The sequence below is a fragment of the Callorhinchus milii genome, unplaced genomic scaffold (genome assembly GCF_018977255.1).
Source record: "Callorhinchus milii isolate IMCB2004 unplaced genomic scaffold, IMCB_Cmil_1.0 Scaffold29, whole genome shotgun sequence".
Taxonomy (NCBI): Eukaryota; Metazoa; Chordata; class Chondrichthyes; order Chimaeriformes; family Callorhinchidae; genus Callorhinchus; species Callorhinchus milii.
The window spans coordinates 2539058-2564014 of NW_024704770.1; the positions used below are offsets into that span (position 1 = coordinate 2539058).

Here is a 24957-nt window from a genome sequence, read left to right on the forward strand (position 1 = left end):
CCCTCTCTTTCTATATCTCTCTCTTTCTGTCTATCCCTCTATCTATCGCTCTCTTTCTCTCTCTCCCCCCCTCCCTCTCTCCATCTCTCTCACTGTCTGTCAGTGGGTGGTGTGTGTGTGTGGGGGGGGGGGAGGGGGCGGGACCGGAAGTGGTCACCGCGCGCGGTGGGCACAGCGACTTCCGGCGGTCACGTGGCCGGCGGCGGGAGTGAAAATTTAAACCCGACCCCCAAAAAAAAGAGGAGAGAAAGAGAGAGAAAGAGAGAGAAGGAAAGAAAGAAAGAAAGGAAAGAAAGAGCTCGGGTTTGGAAGAGAGAAGAAGAAGAGTGAGAGAGAGAGAGAGAGAGAGGGAGAGGAGAGAGGCCGCGGCCCTGACACTCTGACACTGACCGGGATCCCGGGCCTGGGCCGCGGGGCCGAAGCCGGGGCCTAGAGTGCGAGGCTGAGGTAAGTCGGGGGCGAGGGGGGGAGAGGGCTACGGCTGCGATCGGGGGCCGCGGGTTGTGTTCGGGCCCAGGCCCCGCCCTGCACCACCACCACCACCATCACCACCACCGGCGGCTCCTGCAGCAGCGATCGCCGGGCCCCGGCGGCCACTACTCTCTATGTCTCCCCGAGTGGAAGAAGGGGGAGGGGGAGGGGGTGGGGGAAGAGGCCCTGAGAGAGAGAGAGAGAGAGAGAGGGACGGAGCCACACGGGCCCGCGTCCCAGCCGAGAGGCCTGGGTCTGGGAGGGGTGGCGGGAGAGGCCTGGGGCGGGGAAGGCCTAGAGAGGGGGGCGGGGGGTGGAGAGAGGGAGGGAGAGAGGCCTGTGATCAGCGCAGCAACTTGGCCCTGAGGGAGGGAGGGAAGGAGGGAGGGAGGGAGAGGCCGGACCTCAAGGGAGAGAGAGAGAGGCCTGTGACCAGCCCGGCGGCCTGTGCCCTGAGAGAGGGAGGGAGGGAGGGAGGGGGAGGCCTGTCCGTAGCCCAGAGCGGCCTGTGATTCCCGAGGGCAGAGCCTGAGCCCGAAGCTCCTGCGAGGGAGGGAGGGAGAGAGAGAGGGAGAGAGAGGCCTGTGACCAGCCCGGCGGCCTGTGCCCTGTGGTGAGGGAGGGAGGGAGGGAGGGCCTGACACGGCCCCCGTGGCTCCGCCACACGTGGTGACTTCGCTGCTCATGTCCTCTCACGTTTTTGGACGAGAAAGGTCTTTATTTTTTATTTATTTATGTATTTTTCACCCCCTCTCCCCCCGAAAAAAAAGGCTTCACTGATCATTCCCCTTTAATCGCACGCGTTGGCGCCTCTTATCCACCCAAATGGCGCACGTGTTTTTTGTGTTGGAGCACAGCTTTAGGTTCAGTCAATATACACACACACACATATATATATACACACGTAAATATATGAGAAGAAAAACTGTTTCAGCTCCTGTGGAAAGAGCAGAGCCAATTCCCCCCCTCCCCTTCCCCGGGTTATATCCCCAGAGTTTCCTCCACACTGTTCCATCTCACATTCCCGAGCGGGTGGGCAATCCGATGGAGGACAATCAACAACATATAGATGCTACCCCCCCGCCCCCCCACCGCCCCCCTACACGAACGTGGGGTTGCATATCCACGGCTGCTCGTGGGGCACCGCTGCCGCGTTTCGCCCCCAAAATATATGTGCACTTCGCCGTGTTTTTCTGTGAAGCGTCTTTGAGACGGCTTGGAGATGTGAGACGAGGCGCTGTATCAAATGCGAGGATTATTTTATATGTATATATATATAGTTATATGTTTATTTTATATATTTTTTGAATCTGACAGTTTAATACACAGTTAATTCACTTTACAGTGGGTTCTGTGAAGCGCTTTGGGACGTCCTCCCGACGTGAAAAGCGCTATATCAAATGCAAGGATTATTATTATTATTATTTTCTTCTCTAACCCTCCTGCGCTAGTAGGTTTCTTGACTGGGTGGCATGCCACTTGCGCTTGATAGATAACCCGCGGAGGTGTCTCCTAGTGATTTAATGTTTAATGCTTTCTGATTCCAGGGAAGTGTTTGCGATGGAGTGGCAACCTGACGAACAGGGACTCCAGCAAGTGCTTCAACTGCTCAAAGACTCTCAGTCGCCAGACACAGCAACACAGCGTGCGGTACAGCAAGTATCCTTTGCCTTGCGGAACGGGAATCCTGCTCTGGAATAGCTCCAGCAGTTGTGAATGTTGACCGTTTGGTTCTGGTGTTGGAAGTCAGTCTCTCTTGAGTATCAGTTATCTAATTATGAATCAGTTATCTTGGGTTTGTTTAAAAACAAAGCTGGAATCTGGACTTGGGTTTATAATAATCCTTCCATTTGATAAAGTGCCTCACCACGTCTTCGAGAATATACTGTAAAGTGAATTGACTATATATTTTGTGTGCAAAACGCAGCAGCCAATTGTGCACAGCAACATTCCCACAAACAGAGTGAGTGACCAAGTTATTATTAATTTTTTTTGGAGGGATTATTGTCCCCGGAAAAGCGATCACCAATTGACTAACAACCGGGGTCCTACTTACTGTTAGGTAAACAGAACTTGTGGAATTATTATTATTATTATATTATAATAAGGAAACTTGCCCGACGTTTCACCCTGTCGGGAATCAAACCCAGGGCCTCTGGCTTGCCAGGCAAATGCTCTAACCACTAAGCTACAGGCACTCATTGCTCCTTCCCTTCCTCTTTCAATCTGTGGGTGCAGGACTTCGCATCCCATAAGAGCTCTGGGGCGCTACCCTGTGTGAGGGGGCACTGTATAAATGCAAATTGTTGTTGACTTGGATGACTATTTATGCTGCATTTGGATGGCTTAATGGACTGGCCACAGTGGTGAAGGCTCTGGAAATGATGGATAAATCCTTGACGCTGTGATTATGATGATCTAAATACTGTGTAGTATTCGTACTGTCTGATCCAGAGCCTCTGTTGCTGCATCTGTCAACTGTGATTATGGTGCATTGTATCGTGGCTTACCTACTGATCCAGTGTGGCTCATTCAGCAAGTGTTACAACATGGGTTGGTGCGCTTTGCACACTGATTGTCCAGTGCCTTGGGACATCCTCCCGACGTGAAAGGCTATGCAAATGTAATGTTGTAATCTCTGATTTATCCTGAACTGAGCTTTATAGAAATTGGAGCAACTGAATCAGTATCCAGACTTCAACAATTATCTCATTTTTGTCCTAACGAGGCTAAAATCTGAAGGTATTGTTGAATGATTTACGTCTTGCTAAAACTTCGACCCCCACACACTCTTTGTGGAGTGCCTGGGGCCCAAACTCTGCCGGGAACAGTGTGAAGTCGCTCCCTACCTCTCCACGGGGGACAGTGCTGGCTTACTGTCAATCATTTTCAAATCCCTTCATGCCCTCCCTATCTCTCCGACCTGCTTACACCATAACTCTCTCTCTCTCCTTTATTCTCTCTCCCTCTCCCCACTCTCTCTCTCCCCCCCCACCCCCCACCTAACCCAGCATGAGCAATGATGAATGGAAATTGCAGACATTTGAATCCTGAACTAGACTCTGTGGAATTCTTTCTATTCTGAGCCTTGGTTGTGCATCGTCACTGTGCAGTATCTAATTGAACCCATAATTAACAACTTGCTAGACTTACCGCAGCTCTTGTGTGATAGTTTTCGAATCCCTCTGCTCGACTGGCTCCGTTCCACCATCGGCAGCCGGGCTTTCAACCCCAAAACTCTTCCTCTATCCCTTCACTTGGCCCCTCTTCCTTCGTTCCCCAACTTCAGGTCGTATCTGAAGACCTTGCGATTCGACTATGCCTACGGTCACCCCTCCCCGGCTCAGCGTTGTGCTCCGCCATTATCAAGCGCTCCTGCGTGAGGGGCGCTGTGTTGATGTTATCAGCAGCTTTGGTGCCTTGCGGTGCGATGACTTGTATTTCACTCCTTGCAGATGAGCCAACGAGATCCCTGAGCGGGCTGATTCTGAAGAACAACGTGAAGGCTCATTACCAGAGTTTTCCACAGGGAGTGGCTGATTTTATTAAGCAGGAATGTTTGAACAACATCGGGGATACCTCGCCCCTTATCAGAGCAACCATAGGTAAGCACCTACTGACAGCAAGGCCATGTGCACAGGTCCAGTGAACGCATGCCTTCAGTTTGGGAAATCGATGAAGATCACTAGCGATTTATGTTTGAGAGATTGAGTGCAAGTCGCAGATTGCAGCCAATGGGATCTGGTGCTGGATTGTCGTGTGTAACCTCTGGGGCTCAGTGATCGATCGAATACTCCAGTCCTTGTTAAACTCCATTGGCTCCCTGTCACAGAGCCGATCGATTTCGAGATCCTCACTCTTGTAATTAAATCCCTTCACGCCCTGACACCCCCCCCTTCCTCTCCAACCTGCTCTCGCCCATCACTACTACCCGCTGCCTCTGCTCGATTGGCTCCGGCCTCCTCCTTTCCCCCAGACCCTCCGCCCCACCATCGGCGGACGCCCTTTCGGTCACTATTCCCCGAAGTTGTGGAACTCTCTCCCTCAGTCCCCTTTGCTTTGCCCACTCTCTATCTCTCTCCCCATTTTTAGGCTGCGCTTGAAGACCTTCCTCCTTAACCGTGCCGCAGCATCGGGCTCCGCCGCTATTAAGCGCTCCATCCGGCGTGAAGGGCGCTGTGTAAATGCAAGTTCTTATTTGAGGCTCTGGAAATGATGGATAAATCCTTTTAATCAGTGATGATGATGATCTATATAGTATTCGTACTGACTGATCCAGAGCCTCTGTTGCTGCATTGTATTGTGGCTTGCTTAAAGATCTGGGGATATACTGGAATCCTGTAGCTCAGTGGTGAGAGCGCTCACCTCGCAAGCGAGAGAGACCTGGGTTTGATTCCCGGCAGGGCAAAACGTTGGGCAAGTTTCTTTGCTCTGTTCACCAGCTTTTCTGAGGGTAATAACCCTTTCCAAATAAATAATAATAATTTGGTCACTCACTCAATCCACAACTGTTCTGGGACACTGCTTTGCGCAATTGGCTGCTGTGTTTCGCCCACAAAAATATACAGTCAATTCACTTGACAGTATATCCTGTGAAGCGCTTTGAGACGTTGCAAAGACTTGATAAGGCGCTATATCAAATACAAGGATTATTATTGTAATACAGTAGGTGAAGAGTTACCGTAAAGTTTGCAAAAGGTGCTTGGAGGTTCTAGACTTTCTATATGTGTCTGCTTCGTGTAGGTATTCTCATCACTACCATCGCTTCAAAGGGCGAGCTACAAGCCTGGCCTGAGTTGCTCCCTCAGCTTTGTAACCTGCTCAACTCTGAGGATTATAACACCTGTGAGGTAGGTATGTTTGAGCACTTTGGGGTGGAGGGGGAAATAAAACAAATACTTATAGTGTCTAAATCTGAAATACAAACAGAAGTGGCTGGGAACACGCAGCAGGTCAGGCAGCGGTTCTGAAGAGATGAAAATGCGTTAACGTTTCAGGTCAATGAAATCTGACGAAAGGTCATCGATCTGAAACGTTAACTCGCTCTCCTCTGTGTCGCTCTCTTTCTCCATAGATGCTGCTTGACCTGCTGCGTGTTCCCAGCAGCTTCTGTTTTACTTCTAGTGTCTGTACAGCTTTGCCCTCAAAATACACAGTCGATTAATTCAATTTACGGTAACTCTGTGAAGCGTTTTGAGACGTCTGGAAGACGTGATGAGGTGCTATAATCAAATGCAAGGATTATTATTGTTTATTATGGTCGTTGCTAACTCTCTCACGCCTATGTCTGGTGCAGGGAGCATTCGGTGCCTTACAGAAAATCTGTGAGGATTCCTCCGAGATGCTGGACAGCGATGCCCTGAACAGACCACTCAACATCATGATCCCCAAGTTCCTGCAATTCTTCAAGCATTGCAGTCCAAAGATCAGGTACCAGGCGTTTTGAGATCCAACCCTTTTGGCCACAATGATACGACGCGTCGCTGGGTCATGAATCTATTTCTGTCTCTGTCTCAGGTCTCATGCGATCGCCTGTGTGAACCAGTTTATCATCGGTAGGGCTCAGGCGCTGATGGATAATGTCGATACGTTCATTGAGGTGAGTAAGATGTTTCCGCTCATCAACTATCCTGCTTTGACGGTAACAGTTTTCACAGTAAACACACACACGCGCTGCTGCGTTTCACACACAAAACACGCAGTCACTACACTTTACAGCGTATCCTGTGAAACGCTTTGAGACGTCTCGAAGACGCGATCAGGCGCTGTATCAAATGCCAGGGTTATTATCAGTATTCAACGACTTAGCGGTTGTGTTTCCTGTAGCACCTGTTCGCGTTGGCGACAGACGAGGACTCTGAGGTGAGGAAGAACGTGTGCCGAGCTCTGGTGATGCTGCTGGAGGTGCGGATTGATCGGTTGCTCCCACACATGCACAGTATCATCCAGGTACAGTCCGTCCAGCCAGATCTCTGCACCGATTCCAACTGAGCCCACTGTGAGAATGTGGATAGTGTGGGCACAGGGTGTGCTGCTGGGAATCAAAGAGCAGCACAGACACGACACACTGAATGGAGGGGGTGGGTGGGGGGGTTTGGGTGACTTGACTTCAATTTGTTGCTGATCGCGGGGTTGAATGTGATGCCTCTTTCTGCCATCGTTAATTAATAAGAATAATTTTGGTGAAGCGCTTTGAGACGTCTCGAAGACGTGATAAGGCGCTGTCAAATGCAGTTATAATTATTGTTATTGTGCAGATCCAGAGAACGTGGTTGAGTGTAATTTTGGAATTAGGTGGGAGTTGGGCTCATAATGTGATAGAGAACCTTCACAGTTTGCTCCGTTCCCCCCACCCACCCCTCACAGTATATGCTACAGAGGACTCAGGATGCTGATGAAAACGTGTCATTGGAAGCGTGTGAATTCTGGCTGACGTTAGCTGAGCAACCCATCTGTAAGGAAGTCCTGTCTGGTCACTTGATACAGTAAGCATCAGTGGATGTGGAGTCGGTGTTTTGTTAAACGACTCCTTTGCCTAAGATCAGCTCGAGGTCGTGCTCCGTCATTCTCAGGCGTTCTGAGACGTTATCCCGCGTGAGAGGGGTCGCGAAATGAAAGCTGTTGTTGAGAGGCGTGGTGGGGGAGGGGTGGGTGGAAGAGAGAAGATGGTTGTGGTCTGAATTAAACCTGATCTGACATTAGTGATTTCGCTTCATTCCAGATTAATTCCTATTTTAGTGATTGGGATGAAGTACTCTGAGATCGATATCATCCTTTTAAAGGTAAGGAGTTCATTCCAAACTCAGTTGCGTATATTCCTCCACGCATGCTTGAAGGTGGGATTGAACGATCGTAAATCGGACACAATATAGGCTGACTGTGCAGTGGTGAGCTCCTTCCGTTTGGATGGTGAGCCGTTGAACTTCACACACAATCTTCGGTGGCTGCTTCAGTCCAACTCGGGATCAGTGAATCGCTTCAGCATCTTTGCTGACTGTCTGACAATTTTCTGTTCCTTTGGAGCAAAGAATAGTGCGAATTAAATTACTGCGGAGCGCAGAGACAGACCTGACCTTGTTTTTCTGGAAAATGCACAGCGCGAAAATCTGCCGTGGCTATTTTCTTTTGCCCACCGTGGCCTTGCTCCTTCCTAACTCTGTGACTTGCCAACCAACCCCTTATCGCCGTGTCTGCTTCCACCACCATTGGCGGTCGGGGACTTCAGCCTCTAAGCCACCACCTTTTGGACCTCCGTCCTCCCCTTTGCCTCTCACACTGTATCTCACTCTCAGGGCGATGTGGAGGAGGACGAAGCTGTTCCAGACAGCGAGCAGGACATTAAGCCACGGTTTCACAAGTCGCGCACGGTCACGCTGCAGCACGAGGAGGATGCGACTGCAGAAGATGATGATTACGACGACGACGATGACGACACTCTGTCGGACTGGAACCTGAGTAAGTTCATCGTCGGGTAGTCCCGAGGCGCCTGGAGTTCTGTAGCTCAGTGGTTAGAGCGTTCGCCTCGCAAGCGAGAGATGTGGGCAAAACAATGGGCAAGTTTCTTACTCCTCTCTCTCTCACACACACACACACCTCCAGCAGTAAGTAGGAATCCGGTTGTCAGTCGATTGGCGGATTATGTTTTGCCGAGGCTTTGCTTGATCACCTGCGTCGGGGCGGGACTTAGATTGACTCTACAGAAGCGCTCTGTGACTCTACACCCCGCATGACGGGCACTATTTAAATGCAAGTTGTGGTTGTTGCAGATTTTGCGCCCGTTGTCTTTATGTAACGTGACTGAGGTTTCTGAACATCTGGTGTGTTTTGGCAGGGAAATGTTCTGCAGCCGCGTTGGACGTTCTGGCCAATGTTTTTCGGGATGATCTTCTGCCCCACCTCCTGCCGCTGCTCAAAGGGCTGCTCTTCAATCCGGATTGGGTGGTCAAAGAGTCTGGGATCCTGGTTCTCGGGGCCATTGCAGAAGGTACACGACGCAAGTAGGGTTGTCGGCTGCACAATACAGTCTTCAGTAGTTACTAAGTGGTGAATCTCTGTAGTCTGGAGCTCCGATTAAAGTTGAAACACTGGCCCAGATTTAAGTTCTCTTTGTAAATGTATTGAGGTGCGTAACTTGCAGATCCCCTCCGTGTAAACCTTTATCTCAACACAACTCCTGTAACTCCGTGGTTAGAGCACTCGCCTCGCAAGCGAGACGACCTGGATTTGGTTCCCAATCGGGGCGAAACGTTTGGCAAATTTCCTTACTCCACATACGCCTCTCTCTAGCTAGCAGTAAGTAGGAACCCGGGTGTTGGTCGAATGGCGGATCGCTTTTCCGAGGGTGATGATCCCTTCCCAAAAAATAATAATAATTTGGTCGCTTAATCCACAACCGTTTGTGGGGACACTGCTGTGCGCAAATGGTTGCCGGGTTTCGCCCACAAATACACAGTTAATTCACTTGACAGTATATCCTGTGAAGCGCTTTGAGACGTCTCGAAGGCGTGATAGGGCGCTATGTCAAATGCAAGGTATTAGCACTGTATGTATTATTATTATTCCGATTCACTCACTGACCGTCCTTATGTTCTCTCTTTCTCCCTCCTCCCCCCACCCCAGGTTGCATGCAGGGAATGGTCCCATACCTGCCTGAGCTGATCCCACACCTGATCCAGTGTCTCCCGGACAAGAAGGCACTGGTGCGTTCCATTGCCTGTTGGACACTCAGCCGCTATGCGCACTGGGTGGTCAGCCAGCCCCCAGACCAGTACTTGAAACCACTGATGACAGAACTGCTCAAGCGGATCCTGGATGGGAATAAGCGGGTGCAAGAGGCAGCATGCAGGTGTGTGTTTGGGCTGGAAGACGGGGTCAGTCAGTGGGGTTTGAGGGGAGCGGGGTGGGGGTGCGGGGTCTCTGACATGCCCTGGCGTTTCCCCCAGACAAAGGGAAGAAACTAAAACTTGTATCTGTCTTCTGGTTTTGTTCTCTAACTTCCACTCTGTTCTGAAAGTGTTTTGGCCCATTTGGTCTCATTCCTTGCATCTGCTCATAAGAACTTAAGAAACGCGAGACGAAAAGGTTCCTATTTCGCCTTCCACCTTCCTGGTGGTCGCACGCGTGTATGTCCCAAACTACCCCTGTGCTGTACCCCACAATGTTATTTCCTAAAAGAGGACCATCTAATCTGTGTTTGAAAGAATCAGCGCTTCCTGTTTCGACCGTCTCCCCAGGGAGTCTGTTCCACAGGTTCACTGTTCGCTCACTGAAATAGTGTGTGCGTAGATTTGTCGTGAATTTAGCCCCCACCCCCCACNACCCGCTTCAATCGCAGGCTGTGTCTCTCCTCTAGTTTTACTGTTCTGGACAAGTTGAAACAGCCCGTCGTGACCTACATTGTCTCACCCGTTTAAGAATCTTACAGACAGCAATCATGTCGCCTCTCTTTTTTCCACGGGAACAATTGCAGTTTAAGTTGCTTAAATTTTTACCGACTCTTAACGTCTCTGTTTACCTCGCAGTAAGCAGGTAACGCAGATTGCAACCATGGAATCTCCTGCTGCTGTACTGTCATGTGCAAGCTCTGCGGTTCAGTGATTGATTGAGGCTCTGGAGATGATGGATAAATCCTTTAATCAGTGATGCTGATGATCTATATAGTATTCGTACTGACTGATCCAGAGCCTCTGTTGCTGCAGCTGTCACTGCGATTGGTGCATTGTATCAGGGCTTGTTTACTGATCTGCCAGTCGCTCATTCAGCTCCAACTCCAAAAAAAAAAATAATTTGGTCACTCGATCTACGACGATTAGTGGGACACTGCTGCGCGCAATTGGCTCAAGACCCTCCTCCTCGACTGTGCCTTCGGCCACCCTCCTGCATCTGCCTTTCCTTCCCCCCCAACCCCCCACACACACAGTACCAACCCCCAGCTCAGGTCCAAATCCCTGACGTGAAAGGTGCTGTGTAAAATGTTGATTTGTAAACGGTTGCGGTATGTGTGTGTTTCTGTCTCAGTGCCTTTGCTACATTGGAGGAGGAGGCCTGCACAGAACTCGTCCCGTATCTCAGCTATATCCTGGACACGTTAGTCTTTGCATTCGGGAAGTACCAGCACAAGAACCTCCTGATTCTGTACGACGCCATCGGCACCCTGGCCGACTCTGTGGGACATCACCTCAATAAACCCGTACGCAGTGATTATTTCGGTAGTGGCGATCACTGAATTAAAACTCTGAAGCTTTTGCCCTCGTCTCACCGCCTCACAAACACACACACACACACGTGTGTCTCGCGCTCACTAAGTTGCAGATCGTATTTGCACTCTTTTTTTTTTGAGGTGCCTTCAAACCCGCGCCCGCTCTAGGTTGTCCTTCTATGGACGTTATTGATTACTGATCTACTCTGTGGCTCAGTGGTTAGAGCGCTCGCCTCTCAAGCAAGAGGACCTGGGTTTGATTCCCGCCTGGGCTGGCAGGGCAAAACATTGGGCAAGTTTCCTTACTGCACGCGCACACATACGTCTGTGTTTACCTAGCAGTATCTAGGAGCCCGCTTGTTAGTCGATTGGCAGACCGCTTTTCCAGGCAATAATCCTTCTAAACGAAAATAATAATCGCGGTCGCTCAAACCACGACGGTTTGTGGACACTGGTGCGCAATTGGCTGCTGCATTTTGCCCACAAAAAGTACCAGTCACTCCACTTTACAGTATATCCTGTGAAGCGATTTGAGACGTCTCAAAGACATGATAAGGCGCTGATTATTATTATGGCCACTGTTGGTTACTGATCTACTCCGTCTAACAGGAATACATCCAGAAGCTGATGCCTCCTCTGATACAGAAATGGAATGAGTTGAAGGATGAAGACAAGGACCTTTTCCCTCTGTTGGAGGTAAGTGGTGGCAGATGTGGAGACTGGGAGACACGAGTGGTATAGAAAGAGCACCGCATCCCTGCTGCAGGAGATCTTAATGGCTGCCGTTCAGTCCTGACCCCCATCAGTAGCCCCTCAAACCTCAGCAGAATAGCCGCTTGTGTATAGGAGTCTCCTCTCTTAAGCGTTGGCGTTATTGGGCAGTGACCTCACCGGTCTCTGTTGGTAGACGAGCTACTTCTCTGAACGTTTATTTATTTTTCTTCCCGCAGTGCCTCTCGTCAGTAGCAACAGCCCTGCAGAGTGGATTCCTCCCGTACTGTGAGCCAGTCTATCAGCGCTGTGTCACCCTGGTGCAGAAGACACTTGCCCAAGCTATGGTGAGCTCCTTCGTGAGAACAGCTTCTCTGCCCCCACCCTATGGAACTCCACCCCAAATTCCCTTCGCCTCGCTCCTCAAAACCCTCCACTTCGATCGAGCCCTCGGACGCCCTCCCCGATCCCGACCCCACAGCTCCAGATCCCTGACTGTCCCGCGCCTTGGGACGTCCTCCCGACGTGAAAGGCGTTGCCTAAGTGTCGTTTCGTTTTGGATTGTGTTGCAACGTAAGAACATAGCTAGACGCAAAGAACGCCAAGATCCATCTGGTTTGCTTTCCATAAAATCGATATTGTTAGCGTTGTACATCTGCGGCAGATTATGGGGCAAGGAAGAGGTCGATTGAAACTGGAAGCGCGGCCCATGTGCAATGATGAATGGAAACTGCAGACATTTGAATCCTGAACTAGACTGTGGAAATCTTTCTATTCTGAGCCTCGGCCATGCCTCGTCACTGCCTCGGCCATGCTTCGTCAGTTTGGGGTGGAATAGTTTCATTTCAGGACAATGATAACAATAATAAGCCTTATCGTGTTAAGACTTCTCAAAGCGCTTCACGGAACATACTGCACAGCGAATTGACCGTGTGTTTCGTGGGCGAAACCCGGCAGCCGATTGCTCACAGGGATAACCTTAAAAAATATTAATTAAAAAAAAAAACGTGGTTGTTTTCAGATGTATAACACACAGCCGGAGCAATACGAAGCTCCAGATAAAGACTTCATGATCGTGGCCCTGGACTTGCTGAGCGGGCTAGCGGAGGGGCTCGGGGGCAATGTGGAGCAGCTGGTAGCCAGGAGCAACATCATGACCCTTCTCTTTCAATGCATGCAGGTGAGTGGTAAAGGATTGCGGGGAAGCAAGACCAATATTTGATCGAGCAAAGATCACAGCCAAGTTACGAGATATGTAAATGTTGGCCAAGTTCTCTTCTATTTGTCTCTCTCTCCCCCCTTTCTCTCTCTCCCTTACCCCTTCCTTCCCCTCCCTCTTCTCTCTGCGTGCCCCCCACATATATTATAAAGTGTAGTGACTCTAAATTTTGTGGGCGAAACGCGGCGCCCAGTTCATCCACTGTGTTGCTGTTGTACATCTGTGGCAGATTATGGGGGAAGGAAGAGGACTGTGGTATTGAAACTCGAAGCACGGCCCAAGTGCAATGATGAATAGAAACAGCAGACATTTGAATCCTGAACTAGACTGTGGAAACCTTTCTATTCTGAGCCTTGGCCGTGCATCGTCACAATACCTTACCTTCCTCTGTGGCAGGACTTCATTGAACCCATAATTAACAACTCTCAAATCCTTTCATGCCCCCACACCCCTCTGACCTGCTCAACCCACTGCCTCCAGCCTTCTGCTTGTCCCTCGTGCCCTCCGTTCCACCGTTGGCGGCCGCGCTTTTAGCTGCCGCACCTCGAAACTCTGTCACGCTCTTCCTCTATCCCTCCGCCGTGCCCCCTTCTTCCTTCTCCATCTTCAGGTCGTGCTCGAAAGACCTTCCTGTTCGACCGTGACTACGGTCACACTCACCCGCCCTCCCACCCCCACCGCCCAGCTCGGAGTCGTGCTCCGCCACTGTCAGGTGCTGCCCTGAGTGAGGGGGGTGCAAGTTGTTGAAAGGTTCAAGGGGAACCCACACCAGATTTTTAATGGTAGCGCTGCTCTGATATTTTCTTTATAATGTCCCGTAGGACACGATGCCTGAGGTGCGGCAGAGCTCATTTGCACTCCTCGGTGACCTAACCAAAGCCTGTTTTCAACACGTGAAGCCGTGTATAGGTAAGTGTGTCTGTGACCTCCCTTCATCTCGCCACCTCCCCCCTTTAGTTGGGATTTTATTGGGAACTCCATCCCACAGTCCCCCCCCTTGCCTCCTTCAACACCCGTCTCAAAACCCTTCTCTTCGACCAACCGTGCCGTGCTTTCGATCAAAGCAGTATCGTGCTTTCCTCCATTCCACCAATCCTTAACTGTCCGGCGTCTTGGGACTTCCTCCTGATGTGAGAGGCGCCGTGTAAAATGTCCTTTGTTGTTGATGTATCTTCAGAAGCCTGTTCCCATTTGAAGGGGGGAGATACCGGTCTCTGGTTCCCTTGGTCACGATTCTCCCTCCCTCGCCCTCTCGCGATCGTACCTGTATCCTCTGGAAATGATGCACAAAGTGTTCTCTGAATGTGGTGATGTTTCACATATTCGTACTGTCTGATCCAAAGGCTCTCTGGTTTCCGGGTTTGCCCTCGGGAGGGTAGGCAAGTGGCTGCTTTTGGCAGGATGTAGGTGTAGGGGAATGGCTTCTTTTCTCAGCTTGTGACTGAGTTGTTTAGGTCCCTCATCAACAGAGGCCTGGTTTACTCCTGGAGCAAAGTTTTGCGAGATTGAAGGCCAGGGAAATCCCGTTGTCCCCAGAAAAGGGGATGCGCTAAATTGATATCTAAACCTAACTGTTCGATGTTTATGTTGTGTTCGCGTAGTCCTGTAGCTCAGTGGTTAGAGCGCTCGCCTCGCAAGCGAGAGGACCTGGGTTTGATTCCCAAGCGGGTCAGGGGGAAACCTTAGCAAGTTTTCTTACTCCACACACGCCTGCGCCGACTGGAAGATGTGATATGGCGCTGTATCAAATGCCAGGATTATTATTATTATTATCATTTAATTTCCCTTCTAAAATTCTTTACCCGAATATAGCGGAGTTCATGCCAATCTTGGGGACCAACCTGAACCCAGAGTTCATCTCTGTATGCAATAACGCCACATGGGCCATTGGGGAGATCTGTATGCAGATGGGTGAGTGTTTTCCTGATATCTGAAGTCCTGTAGCTCAATGGTTAGAGCACACACCTCGCTAGCAAGAGGACATGGGTTTGATTCCCGGGCAGAGCTAAACCTAGGGCAAGTTTCCTTACTCCACACGCACGCCTCTGTTTACCTCGCAAAAACTGGGAACATGGTTGTTAGTCGATTGGCGGATCATTTTTCCGGAGGTAATAATTCCTTCCAAAAAAAAATAATGAATCGGTCACTTCAATGCACAACTATTTATGGGACGCTGCTGTGCTCAATTGGCTGCCGCGTTTTGCCCACAAAACACACAGCCAATTCACTTTATAGCATATTCCGTGAAGCGCTTTGAGACATCTCGAAGATGTGATGATAATATTATTAGGTGCTGTATTATTACTAAGCTGACCCCAGTCGGTCAGTGATGTTGCCCCTCTGACTCCTGCCCCCCATCTTCTTCCTCAGGTGCCGAGATGCAGCCGTACGTCTCATTGGTACTGAATAACTTGGTGGAGATAATCAACAGACCCAACACTCCCAAAACACTGCTCGAAAACACGGGTAAGATACGAAGTCCGTGATCTCAGCCTGCAATGGAACTCACTCGCACTCCCCCACCCCACCCCCATCTGATCATCACTGGACTATTCCAATGCCCTCCTCGCTGGTCTCCCCAGACACAAAATTAATTGATTGATTAATTCAAAGCTCCTCTGCCCGAATACTCACCCGTAACCCCCATCACGCCGAGCCCTGTCGGGCTCCACTGGCTCCCAATCCCCAACGGTGATTAAGCACAGCAACAAAATTAAATTTGCATAGCACCTTTCACGTCGGGAGGACGTCCCAAGGGGCCGGGGATGCTCACGATCAATAATGAAGGTCTTGAGATGGATCTTGAAGGAGGGGGAAAGACAGAGGGATTAAGGGAGAAAGTTTCTGGGTAGCGATTCAAGGCACGGCCGCCGATGGTGGAGTGGAGGGCATAAGGGCCGGGCAGGAAGCTGGAGCTGGCCGAGAATGAAGCAGATCGGGTGGGCGGGGAGGTGCGGAGGCATTTGAAAACGAGCGAGAGGATCTTGAAATCGATCCGTTCGCCAATCGAAAGCCAGCAGAGTCTGAAGGACTGCTTTATTTACTTAGGCGTGCCTCAAAACAATCTTAAACACCCCCCACCCTACTTTGAAGCGTTTTGAGACACTACCCCGCGTGAGGGGGGTGGTGGGGAGCTGTGTAAATGCAACTTACTGTTGTGTGCTTTGGCGCCTGGGCAAACTTTTTGCTGCCTGTGGGAGCTGAAGGTCTTGCTTTCCCTGCCTACAGCTATCACCATCGGGCGGCTGGGCTACGTGTGTCCGCAGGAGGTTGCCCCCATGCTGCAGCAGTTCATCAGACCCTGGTAAGCTTCAATCATTATCTGCTCGGTGTGTGTGTGTTTGCTGTGCTGGCGGAGAATTGCGACGTGTAATAATCCCTTTGAATAACAATAATTTGGTCACTGGCTCAATCCACGGCTGTTCGCAGGACGCTGCCGCGCACAATTGGCTGCCGTGTTTCTCTTCACAAAGTACACAGTCGCTACACCTCATGGTGTAGTCCTGCAACTCAGTAGTTAGAGCACTCGCTTCTCGGGTTCGATTCCCGCCCGGGAATGGCGAAACGTTGGGCAAGTTTCCTTCCTACACGCGCACACACACCCCTCTGTTTACTTAGCAGAAAGTAGGAGCCCAGTTATTAGTTGAGTGGTGGATCACTTTTCCGGGGATAATAAACCCATCAAGAAGAAATAATAACAACAATTTGGCCGTTTAATCCATGCCTCTTTGTGGGACGCTGCTGTGCAGAATCGGCTGCCAGGTTTCGCCCACAAAATATACAGTCAATTCACTGTACAGTATATTCTGTGAAGAGCTTTGAGAATTCTAGAAGATGTGATCAGACCCTGTATCAAATCGAAGGACTTGTTATTATGTGTTGAAACTTGCCGTTGGTCGGGGTGGGATTGACGTTCCCTTGGCCCTGCCCTCCCCAGGTGCACATCCCTGCGGAACATCCGTGACAATGAGGAGAAAGACTCTGCCTTCCGTGGAATCTGCATGATGATTGGAGTGAATCCCGGGGGTGTGGTGCAGGTGAGGAATCTGTTCGAAGCAGTTCTTTATCTCTCGCTCTCTCTTTGACTGTCTCTGTTTGTGTCTGTGTCTCTGTGTATATCTCTCTCGGTCTGTGTCTGTTTGTCTGTGTTGTCTATCTCTCTCTGTCTATGTGTGTGTGTATCTCTCTCTCTCTGTCTGTCTCCCTCTCGCTCTCTGCTGCCTGTGCGGTGGGGAAGCACACAAACCAACAGGAAGACCCGACTAACTTCCTTGTTCCCTGTAGGATTTTATTTTCTTCTGTGATGCGGTTGCTTCGTGGGTGAACCCAAAGGACGACTTGCGAGACATGTTTTGCAAGGTGAGGTTTCAGTTCTGGGTCATCCCAAGTCACTTTACAGTGAACCCAAAGAGTGCTTTGGGATGTGAAAGGCGCTTGATCTAATGCGAGGATTATTAATACAGTACAACACCAAATTACACTCGTAAAGCACCTTTCATGGTGGGAGGACGTCCCAAGACTCGGGGATTAGGATCCAAGTGGGGGGGTAGGAGGGTGGCCGAAGAGGAGACATGCCTTGAAGGAGGCAAGGGATGGAGCGAGGGGAAGGCAATGTGGGATGGAGATCCAGAAGGTGGAGACAGAGAGGCTGAAGGCCGGACCGCCAATGGCGGGGCGGGCTGGGCAGGGGACATGGAGCAGGCCGGAGCCTGCTGAGCAGAGGGAGCGGGCAGGTTGATAGCGGAAGGCAGGAAGACATGACCGACTATTAATAATTGCATTGAAATAATTGGGGTTGTGCATACAGTGCTATCATAATAATCCTTGCATTTGATATAGCGCCTTATCACTTCTTTGAGACGTCTCACGGAATGTACTGTAAAGTGGAGTGACTGTTTTGTGGGCAAAACGTTCTTTCGATTATTGACAAAACTGAGGATATTAAACAAAGCTTTTTTTTAAAAATTTTGAACAAAACCTCTCGTCGTTTCCCCAGATCCTGCACGGCTTCAAAGAACAGGTCGGTGAGGAGAACTGGCAGCAGTTCTCAGAACAGTTCCCGCCTCTGCTAAAGGAGAGACTGTCTGCGTTCTATGGCGTGTAGCTGAACTTTAAGGACACAAATGTCAGGTGGGCATCGACGTCGAGTGCTAACCCAGAGCTCAAACTGCCTGCAGTGTTTCTGCGATGGTAGTTTCCGCTTAGGTTGTGGGGGGTGGGGTGTGTGTGTGTGTGTGTGTGTGGCTGGAGTGTGCTGGGAGGGAGGGAGATGGGTGTGAAGACAGTGGAGTTGCGGAGAGAGAGAGAGAGTCGATGAGGTTGTTGATCCCCGAGTTGAGAGCGGCTCAGTTGGGAATACATCCGCTGAATATCTGGACTGCACGTTTGTAGTGAGACGAGCTCGCGACATGACTGCGTTGATGCTCTGGGACGTCTGGGGTGGGGGGGGAAACTTTGTTGCTTACGCATTAGGTTATTCCTAACTAACTCGCCGATCAATCGCCTAACCAGAGCTCGAGGCAACTCGTCCATTCATTCTTTGCTGTGACATTGGCACGATATTGTAAGTGTAATCTTAATTGCCCTTGGCAAGGTCTGTATAAATACTAAAGCCTTTTTTTTTTGTGTTGTTGTGTTTTCTTGTCAGGTTTCAATTGCTGGGAGGGAAAATCGTCCATCTAGGAATTGCACTGCCCTGTTGCCACTGGGGGTTAGGGTGGTGTAGGTGGGACTAAACTCACCCCCTGTCTCTGAAAACATGGGTGGTGTGGGGGGGAGGGGGGAGGGAGGGCGGGTGGGGAAACAGCCTCTAAACTCAGAACCTACTGGATCCGTTTCGGCAGAAAGATTGATCCAGACAAATGCCTGCGGCCTTTCCCTCTGAAGAGGTGATCTGCAGCTCGCTCACTCACTCGCACACGAGAAAATCCACACATCTCAAGGGGTGTACGCTCACTTCCAGGACAGGTTTGGGGGGCCAAGTGGGGGTGGGGGGGGGGTGGTTCCACAGGGGGAAATTAGGAAACCTAAAATCACCAAGTAGGCAAAAGGCTCTTGGCCACGTATTCTTAAACCACAATAAAAAGAAAAATCGTCTCGTTTTTAAAATGCTATGAATTCAGGACGGGGCGGGAGGGGGTGGGTGGGTGGGGGCGGGGGGGGTGGGAAACGGTTGATGCTTTTTTGGCCACGGGTTTAAAAAAAGAAGTCCGAGAGAGACTTTTTCTCGCACCAAAATAGAAAGTAAAAGCAAGCTTCGTATCGTAACCGTCGTGTTGGTGCCTCGGCAGTCATCAGAAAAGGAGTCACTTTAGTGTTTTAAAAGCTCGACTGCCTGCTGGCACTGTGATAGTCTCGTGGACCTATGATTAGAATGTATTGTGTGCCTAGATCAGTGCTTCCTTTAGTTTGTGGCAGCTGTGACGCGAGGGGAGGGCGGGCGGGCGGGCGGGTGGGTGGGGATTGAGGGAGTTGCCTTTGCTCTACTCTTGGATGGGAGCAAGTAGGGAGGGAGGGAGGGTGGGGGCATGAAGCCTGTGTCTGGATACTGTGATGAAGCATGCGCTGGTTATGACGCCCTGTAAAAACATGAACTTGTTTTTATTATTTTATTTTTTTTAACAAAGAAAAAATTGTGGTAAGAGGCTGACGCTTCGTGTTTTTTTTTGTTTTTTTTTTGTCTTCGTAATGTGCCAGTTCACGCGGCAGGCGTTTTTATAGAACATCCTGCAGGTGTTTTTACACAGAGCAAAATGAGCTTCCGCAGCCTCTTCCTAGATATCGGGCGGGCAGTTTGTTAGTTGCACGTATCTGAACCTAGTTAGGTAGCGGGGGGGTGGGGGGGGGATAATGCGCGCGAGTCCTGTAGCTCGGTGGTTAGAACACCCACCTCGCAAGCGAGAGACCCGGGCGGGCAGGGCAAAATGTTGGGCGAGTTTCCTTACTCCACACGCCTCTGTTTCCCAAGCAGTGAGTGGGAACCCCGTTGTTAGTTGATTGGCGGATCGCTTTTCTGGGGGTAATAATTCCTTCAATAATAATAATAAAAAAATTGGTCACTCGATCCACGGCTATTTGTGGGGACGCTGCTGTGCGCATTTGGCTGCCGCGTTTCACCCACAAAACGTACAGTCAGTTCACTTTGCAGTTTCTTCTATGAAGCTCTTTGAGACGTCTCGAAGACGTGATAAGGCGCCATTTCAAAATGCAAGTATTATTATTGACCAATTGTTCCCATCCACAGTCGGGGTTGACCGACTTGTTACCAGGTGGAGTATCTTTCCGAGTGGATTAAGGACTGTCTTATCTTTCCCAGTAGGAATTTAGCTGGTGTGTCTGGAGTGGGGAAAGGGGAGCCAGGGGAGACTGACATTTTATAGGAAGTAGTAAGTGGAATGGAGATGTTATTGACAGCTCACAACAGGTCCCCCCCCCCCCCTGTTCACAGTGAGCATTTCAGTGGCTTTCATCTTTTTTTAAAAAAAAAGGTCGGTCTTTGAACTTGAAGTGACTGTGTTGACAACGACATTCTCCCATATCTGACCAACGTTTCCAGAGCCGCATTCCGTAATCTTTAGAACACTATAGCCCCCACTTCTGAACGCCAGGCAATGGTTGAAACCTCTTGTTTTGTGGCAAGTGCCAGGAGACTATTTGAGGGGGGGTGGCGCGGGGGGGTGTTTGTGTGTGGAGGAGGGCAAGGCCATACAGTCCAACTCCAGTTGTTATATGCTTTCCACATGTACGAAGTTCCCAGGAGCAGAGCTGCACGTGTGCGCAGTGTAGAAGTGGCTGATGCTGTAGTTGCTTTGAGTTGTCGTCATCCACTGTTGGTCAGTTACTCCCATTCCTAATGGTTCTGGTGGACAGATTTCCTCTGTGAGGGACTATGAGCAAAGTGCTACTGACGTCATATTTTTTTTTAAAACATATAAACCGAGTGGTTCATTCCTATCTGCCCAGTATAAGATTCAATTGATGCCGGAGCCACGGGTTAGGGTGGTGCAAGAACCTCTGAAGCGTCCTGGCTGAATCCTGCATTTGCTTAAGAGAGTCGTGTAAAAACAATGATTGTGTGAGGGGGTCATTGGCTGACGACCTGCAATCCTCAATCAGAGGTTCATCATTTCGCGGCTTGGCGTTTGTGACAAACTTGCGCGAGGAAGCTCAGACTCTTCCAGGAATTTCCTCTCCCCTCCCCACCAGATTATTAGGTTGTCTTCTGTCTTTAGCAGCTGTCATCGCTTCTGTGGGATTTTCATCATTAGTCGGGTGAACCGGGCCACGGGACGAGGATTTTTTTACCCCCCATTTGTTTTTGCGTGTGGTCTCCCAGCAAAGGCCCACGTCTCTGAATCCCATCCGGTCATTGCAAAACGTTGGGCAAGTTTCCTTACTCCACACGTACACCTCTGTTTACCCAGCGGCAAGTAGGACCCCGGTTGTTAGTCGATTGGCGGATCGCTTTTTCAGGGCTAATAATCCCTTCAAAAATAATAATAAGTAAATAATAATAATGCAGTCGCTCAATCCCCGACTGTTTGTGGGACGCTGCTGAGTGCAATTGTCTGCTGCTTTTCGCCCACAAAATATATAGTCAAATCACTTTACCGTGCATTCTGTGAAGCGCTTTGAGGCCACTCAAAGACAGGATAAGGGGCTATATCAAATGCAAGGATTATTATTATTGTCGTCGATTCCTTGCCTAATGCCAGCCAGAGTAACCGCCTCATTTGGGCAGTAGTGGATGAGGTGGGAAGTCTGTATAATAGTTTCTAGCTATTCGCGGCTGCACTTGAGTATTTCAAGCTTCAGAGCATCAGTCTACCAGCTGTAGTTCTTAGCTGACTTGGAGGTGGGGAGGGAGGTGGGAAGGGGAGGTTATTTTTAGCCTGTGATGAAATAATTCGGTCAGGGTCTCTGGCTATAATCTAAGACCCTTTTTGGGACACAGGTGCTGCTTTGTTCAATGCTTGCTTTAATCTCTCCCTTTACAAGCCTAGAAATAAGATGTTTGTCGCACTAATATAGTCCAACTTGAGTATATCACTGGCATTACCGGGGTGGGTGGGCAGAAGCTGGTGTCTGTGGCTATTCTGGGGGAGGAGGGAGGAAGAGAATATTACCTCCAAAGGATCTGTTATTAAAACAATGTACATTTGAACCTTTGACTATTGGCTGTGTGGAATCTTTCCGAGCAAGAGCAGACTTTACTGAACTGAAGCGCGGACAGCCTGGCAACATTTATACCATGTAGGTGACCATTTCATCATTAATAATAACAATAGTAATAAATTGGTCACTTCAATCCCCGGCTGTTTGAGGGACGCTGCTGTGTGCAATTGGCTGCCGCCTTTCGCCCACAGAATATACAATCAATTCACTTTACAGTGTGTCCTGTGAAATGCTTTGAGTCGTCGCGTAGATACGATAAGGCGCTGTGTCAGATGCAAGGATTATTATATTATTAAAACTGCTGGGTGGCCCAACAATTAATGTGTGGGGAGGGCGGTCCAAAGTTTTAACTATAAAAGCCCAGACCCACCCCACAACTGCCCAAGTCTCTTTCCCTGGAAGTGCTCTGCCATGATGTAGCCTGGGAGAGGTGTCTGATCCCTAAGGCAGGCTGGAAGCTATTTCCTCAATGGGGAACGTGGACTTCAGGTCTGGCTTTGGACTCTCATATCAAAGTTGGGGAGAAATGATAATTGTGCTGTGGTACAAGACTCATTTAAGAAACTGGTGGGTCATTGGAGGGGGTAATTATTATGCACATGGTAATGGGAGAAACTGCTCTTGTGTAGGTGATGGGGCTTTTTGGTATCGCACCTCCTTGATTTGATGGATCGCTACCGTTTCATCTTGAAACGCCATGTTATCTGCTGGTGATCCTGGAGGTTAATTGAGGAGTGTTTGTGTCTGTGGAAACCTACACGATACTGGTTAGGGCAAACAAGATTTGACAAATATTAACACTGCACACTAAAACACTTTTTTTTGTGGGGCGGAGGAGTCTTTAAAGGCCACACTGGTTTGAATTGTGAAAGTTGTTTGAGAAGGTGGCAGCGTTGGTAATATACTTGTTGCCCTGCCTCAAGAAAGACTTGCTTTAAGATCTGTTGTTCGTGTGTGCATGCTTTTTTTTGTTGAGGAAATAGATGGCTGTGATTTTCTTATGACACAAAAAACATAAGAATATCATGGTCCCACTGCAAGAGTGTAAACGCTTATTGAAAGCGGGGGAGGGAGAGTTAATACACGCAGACGCTTCAATGCAATTCTGATTCTTGACGGGTACAAAATTGAGCTGCTGATATCTTGCAGTGTTAAGTGTATATTGGGCTGGAGATTCTGTCCATGTCTATCCAGAGACGATCTGATTGTCACGACGGAAATAATAATAATCCTTGTGTTTGATACAGCGTCTTATCACATCTTCGAGACGTCTCAAAGCGCTTCACGGGATATATACTGTAAAGTGAACTGACTGTATGTTTTGTGGGGCAAAATGTGATCACACCGTGTTGTAAACCGGGGTGGAAGGGGCAGAAACGTTGCCTGAAAAGAATGCTGCAGCAAAGAATGAAACGAAAGTGAGGACCTGTCCCAAAGCCTGGTCTATATTATTAGGCTTTGCTGGGTTGGGAGAGTTGACATCACATTAGCTTGAAGCCCCCGATCGAGCTGTGTGTTGGGAGATTGTGTATTTTAGATGCTCACCTGATTGCTTAACATTGGTTTGGAGGGCCTCTGTCCCTCTTCTTCTCCCCACCCCCCCACCACCGCCCCTCTTGTACCAGTGTTTTTGCTGTCTCACTGTATCCCTGCCTGTGTTTTAGTTTTTAATTTGTATATTTGTAAATGCGTGCTGTTCCTGTGTAAAACTGTATGATGTTTTGATCAGTGTGATGGGTGGCAACTTGCACCTTCTGCTCAACTGGAGAAACTTCTCATTCATGTATAATTTTTTTTTTATTTTCCCTACGACTAAAATCAATTACTTGTGACTCTACTTATGTCTGGCTCGTCTTTTCTCTACTGTGTGTTTGGCTTCCGTCTTCAGGGGGGGACAAAAAAACATTTCTCTTTAAGGAGGCGGTTTGAAGTCTTGGGTAAAATTAGGGCAATATGAGCTTGGTTTGGTGCAGGTTAGCAATGCCACTCTAGAACTCTATCCCACAATCGCTCCGCCTCACCCCATCTCTTACCTCCTTCGAGACCTTCCTCTTCGAGACCTTCCTCTTCAGCCATGCCTTCGGTCACCTTCCCACCCCTGCCCTCCATGCCTCCTGACCCCAACCCTCAGTTCAGGTCCAAAACCCTTGATTGCCTAAGACCCTGGGACGTCTTTCCGACGTGAAGGGTGCTTTACAAATCTAATTTGTTGTTGTCCGTGGCCCATGATTTGGTGAAGAAATCAACTTGCACCAACAGCCCAATATATGGAAACAGAAGGACCACAATACTGTCATTAAAACCTACAAGTCCATCCCATTCTGCCATCCAATACATCAGATAAGCTGGGTGACGGTGACAGCCTTGCCTTTACCCCCGCCCGCCCCTCCCCACTTCAAGAGGGATAGGCGTTGTGAATCTACCGTCAGCCCTCACTCAGATCTTGCCATTGGAATGCATGTTGAAAGTTAAAATAAAATTTAAAGATTTGGTCACTTGTTTCCAAAAAAAAATGTATTTTATCACGAGGCACCGGGTCAGAGGCTTTGCGGAATTCGGTGCTTTACCTGAGGTGAGCGTTGGAAACGTCGCACTTGTGTTCAAATGCCTTTGTGCCCCCCTACCCTCTCCGACCTGCTTACCCGCTGCCTCCGCTCAACTGGCTCCGGCATGTCCCTCGTGTCCTCCGCTCCACCAGCGCTTTCAGCCACTGCGCCCTGGAACACTCTTCTTCTATTCCCTCCGCCTTTGCACCCTCCTTGACCGTCTTCGGGCCGGGCCTGGAGACCTTCCTATTCGACCGCCCCTACGGTCATCTTCCTCCGGCTCAGGGTCGGGGCCCCCAACGCTCCTGTCAAGCGCTCTGGGAGGGAGGGTCAACACAGAATGGCATCGGTATATGGCGTCTTCCACGGCGGGAGGACGTCTCAGTGTGAGTTGTTGTCGTCCCCCCCCCCCCCCCCGCCGTCTCATACAGAGCCATAATTTTTTTTTGACCCCCCCCCCCCCCCCGAGAGTTGAAAGAAAACACACAGTCACTACACCCGACAGCGTATTCCGCGAAGCGCTCGGGGGACGTCCCGGAGCCGCGCTCGGGCGCTGTATCGAATTATTATTAATATCATCAATTATTATCATCATTGATATTTATCCCATTGGGGGGGGGACTGACCCCATCCATCAG

General features: G+C 49.7%; 1 protein-coding gene and 3 non-coding genes across 4 annotated transcripts; all 4 read left to right on the plus strand.

The window, feature by feature from the left end:
- Positions 1-307: 307 nt before the first annotated feature.
- On the plus strand, positions 308-18722 carry LOC103187575 (transportin-2). The gene is made up of 25 exons (XM_042344642.1): positions 308-447; positions 2019-2130; positions 3138-3213; positions 3927-4076; positions 5215-5321; positions 5768-5901; positions 5989-6070; positions 6298-6420; positions 6838-6956; positions 7193-7253; positions 7764-7926; positions 8303-8455; positions 9091-9316; positions 10489-10660; positions 11279-11365; positions 11620-11727; positions 12402-12560; positions 13421-13508; positions 14412-14510; positions 14970-15065; positions 15828-15903; positions 16537-16636; positions 16884-16958; positions 17596-17729; positions 18247-18722. Exons 2-24 carry the CDS (start codon positions 2032-2034, stop codon positions 17701-17703), a joined length of 2661 nt encoding a protein of 886 aa, XP_042200576.1. The 5' UTR covers positions 308-447; positions 2019-2031; the 3' UTR covers positions 17704-17729; positions 18247-18722.
- Positions 4678-4750, plus strand: LOC121851146. Its single transcript, XR_006085834.1, has one exon. It is a non-coding gene; the product is annotated as a small nucleolar RNA SNORD41 (small nucleolar RNA).
- On the plus strand, positions 10081-10152 carry LOC121851148. Its single transcript, XR_006085836.1, has one exon. It is a non-coding gene; the product is annotated as a small nucleolar RNA SNORD41 (small nucleolar RNA).
- On the plus strand, positions 13873-13940 carry LOC121851147. The gene has a single exon (XR_006085835.1). It is a non-coding gene; the product is annotated as a small nucleolar RNA SNORD41 (small nucleolar RNA).
- Positions 18723-24957: the final 6235 nt, after the last annotated feature.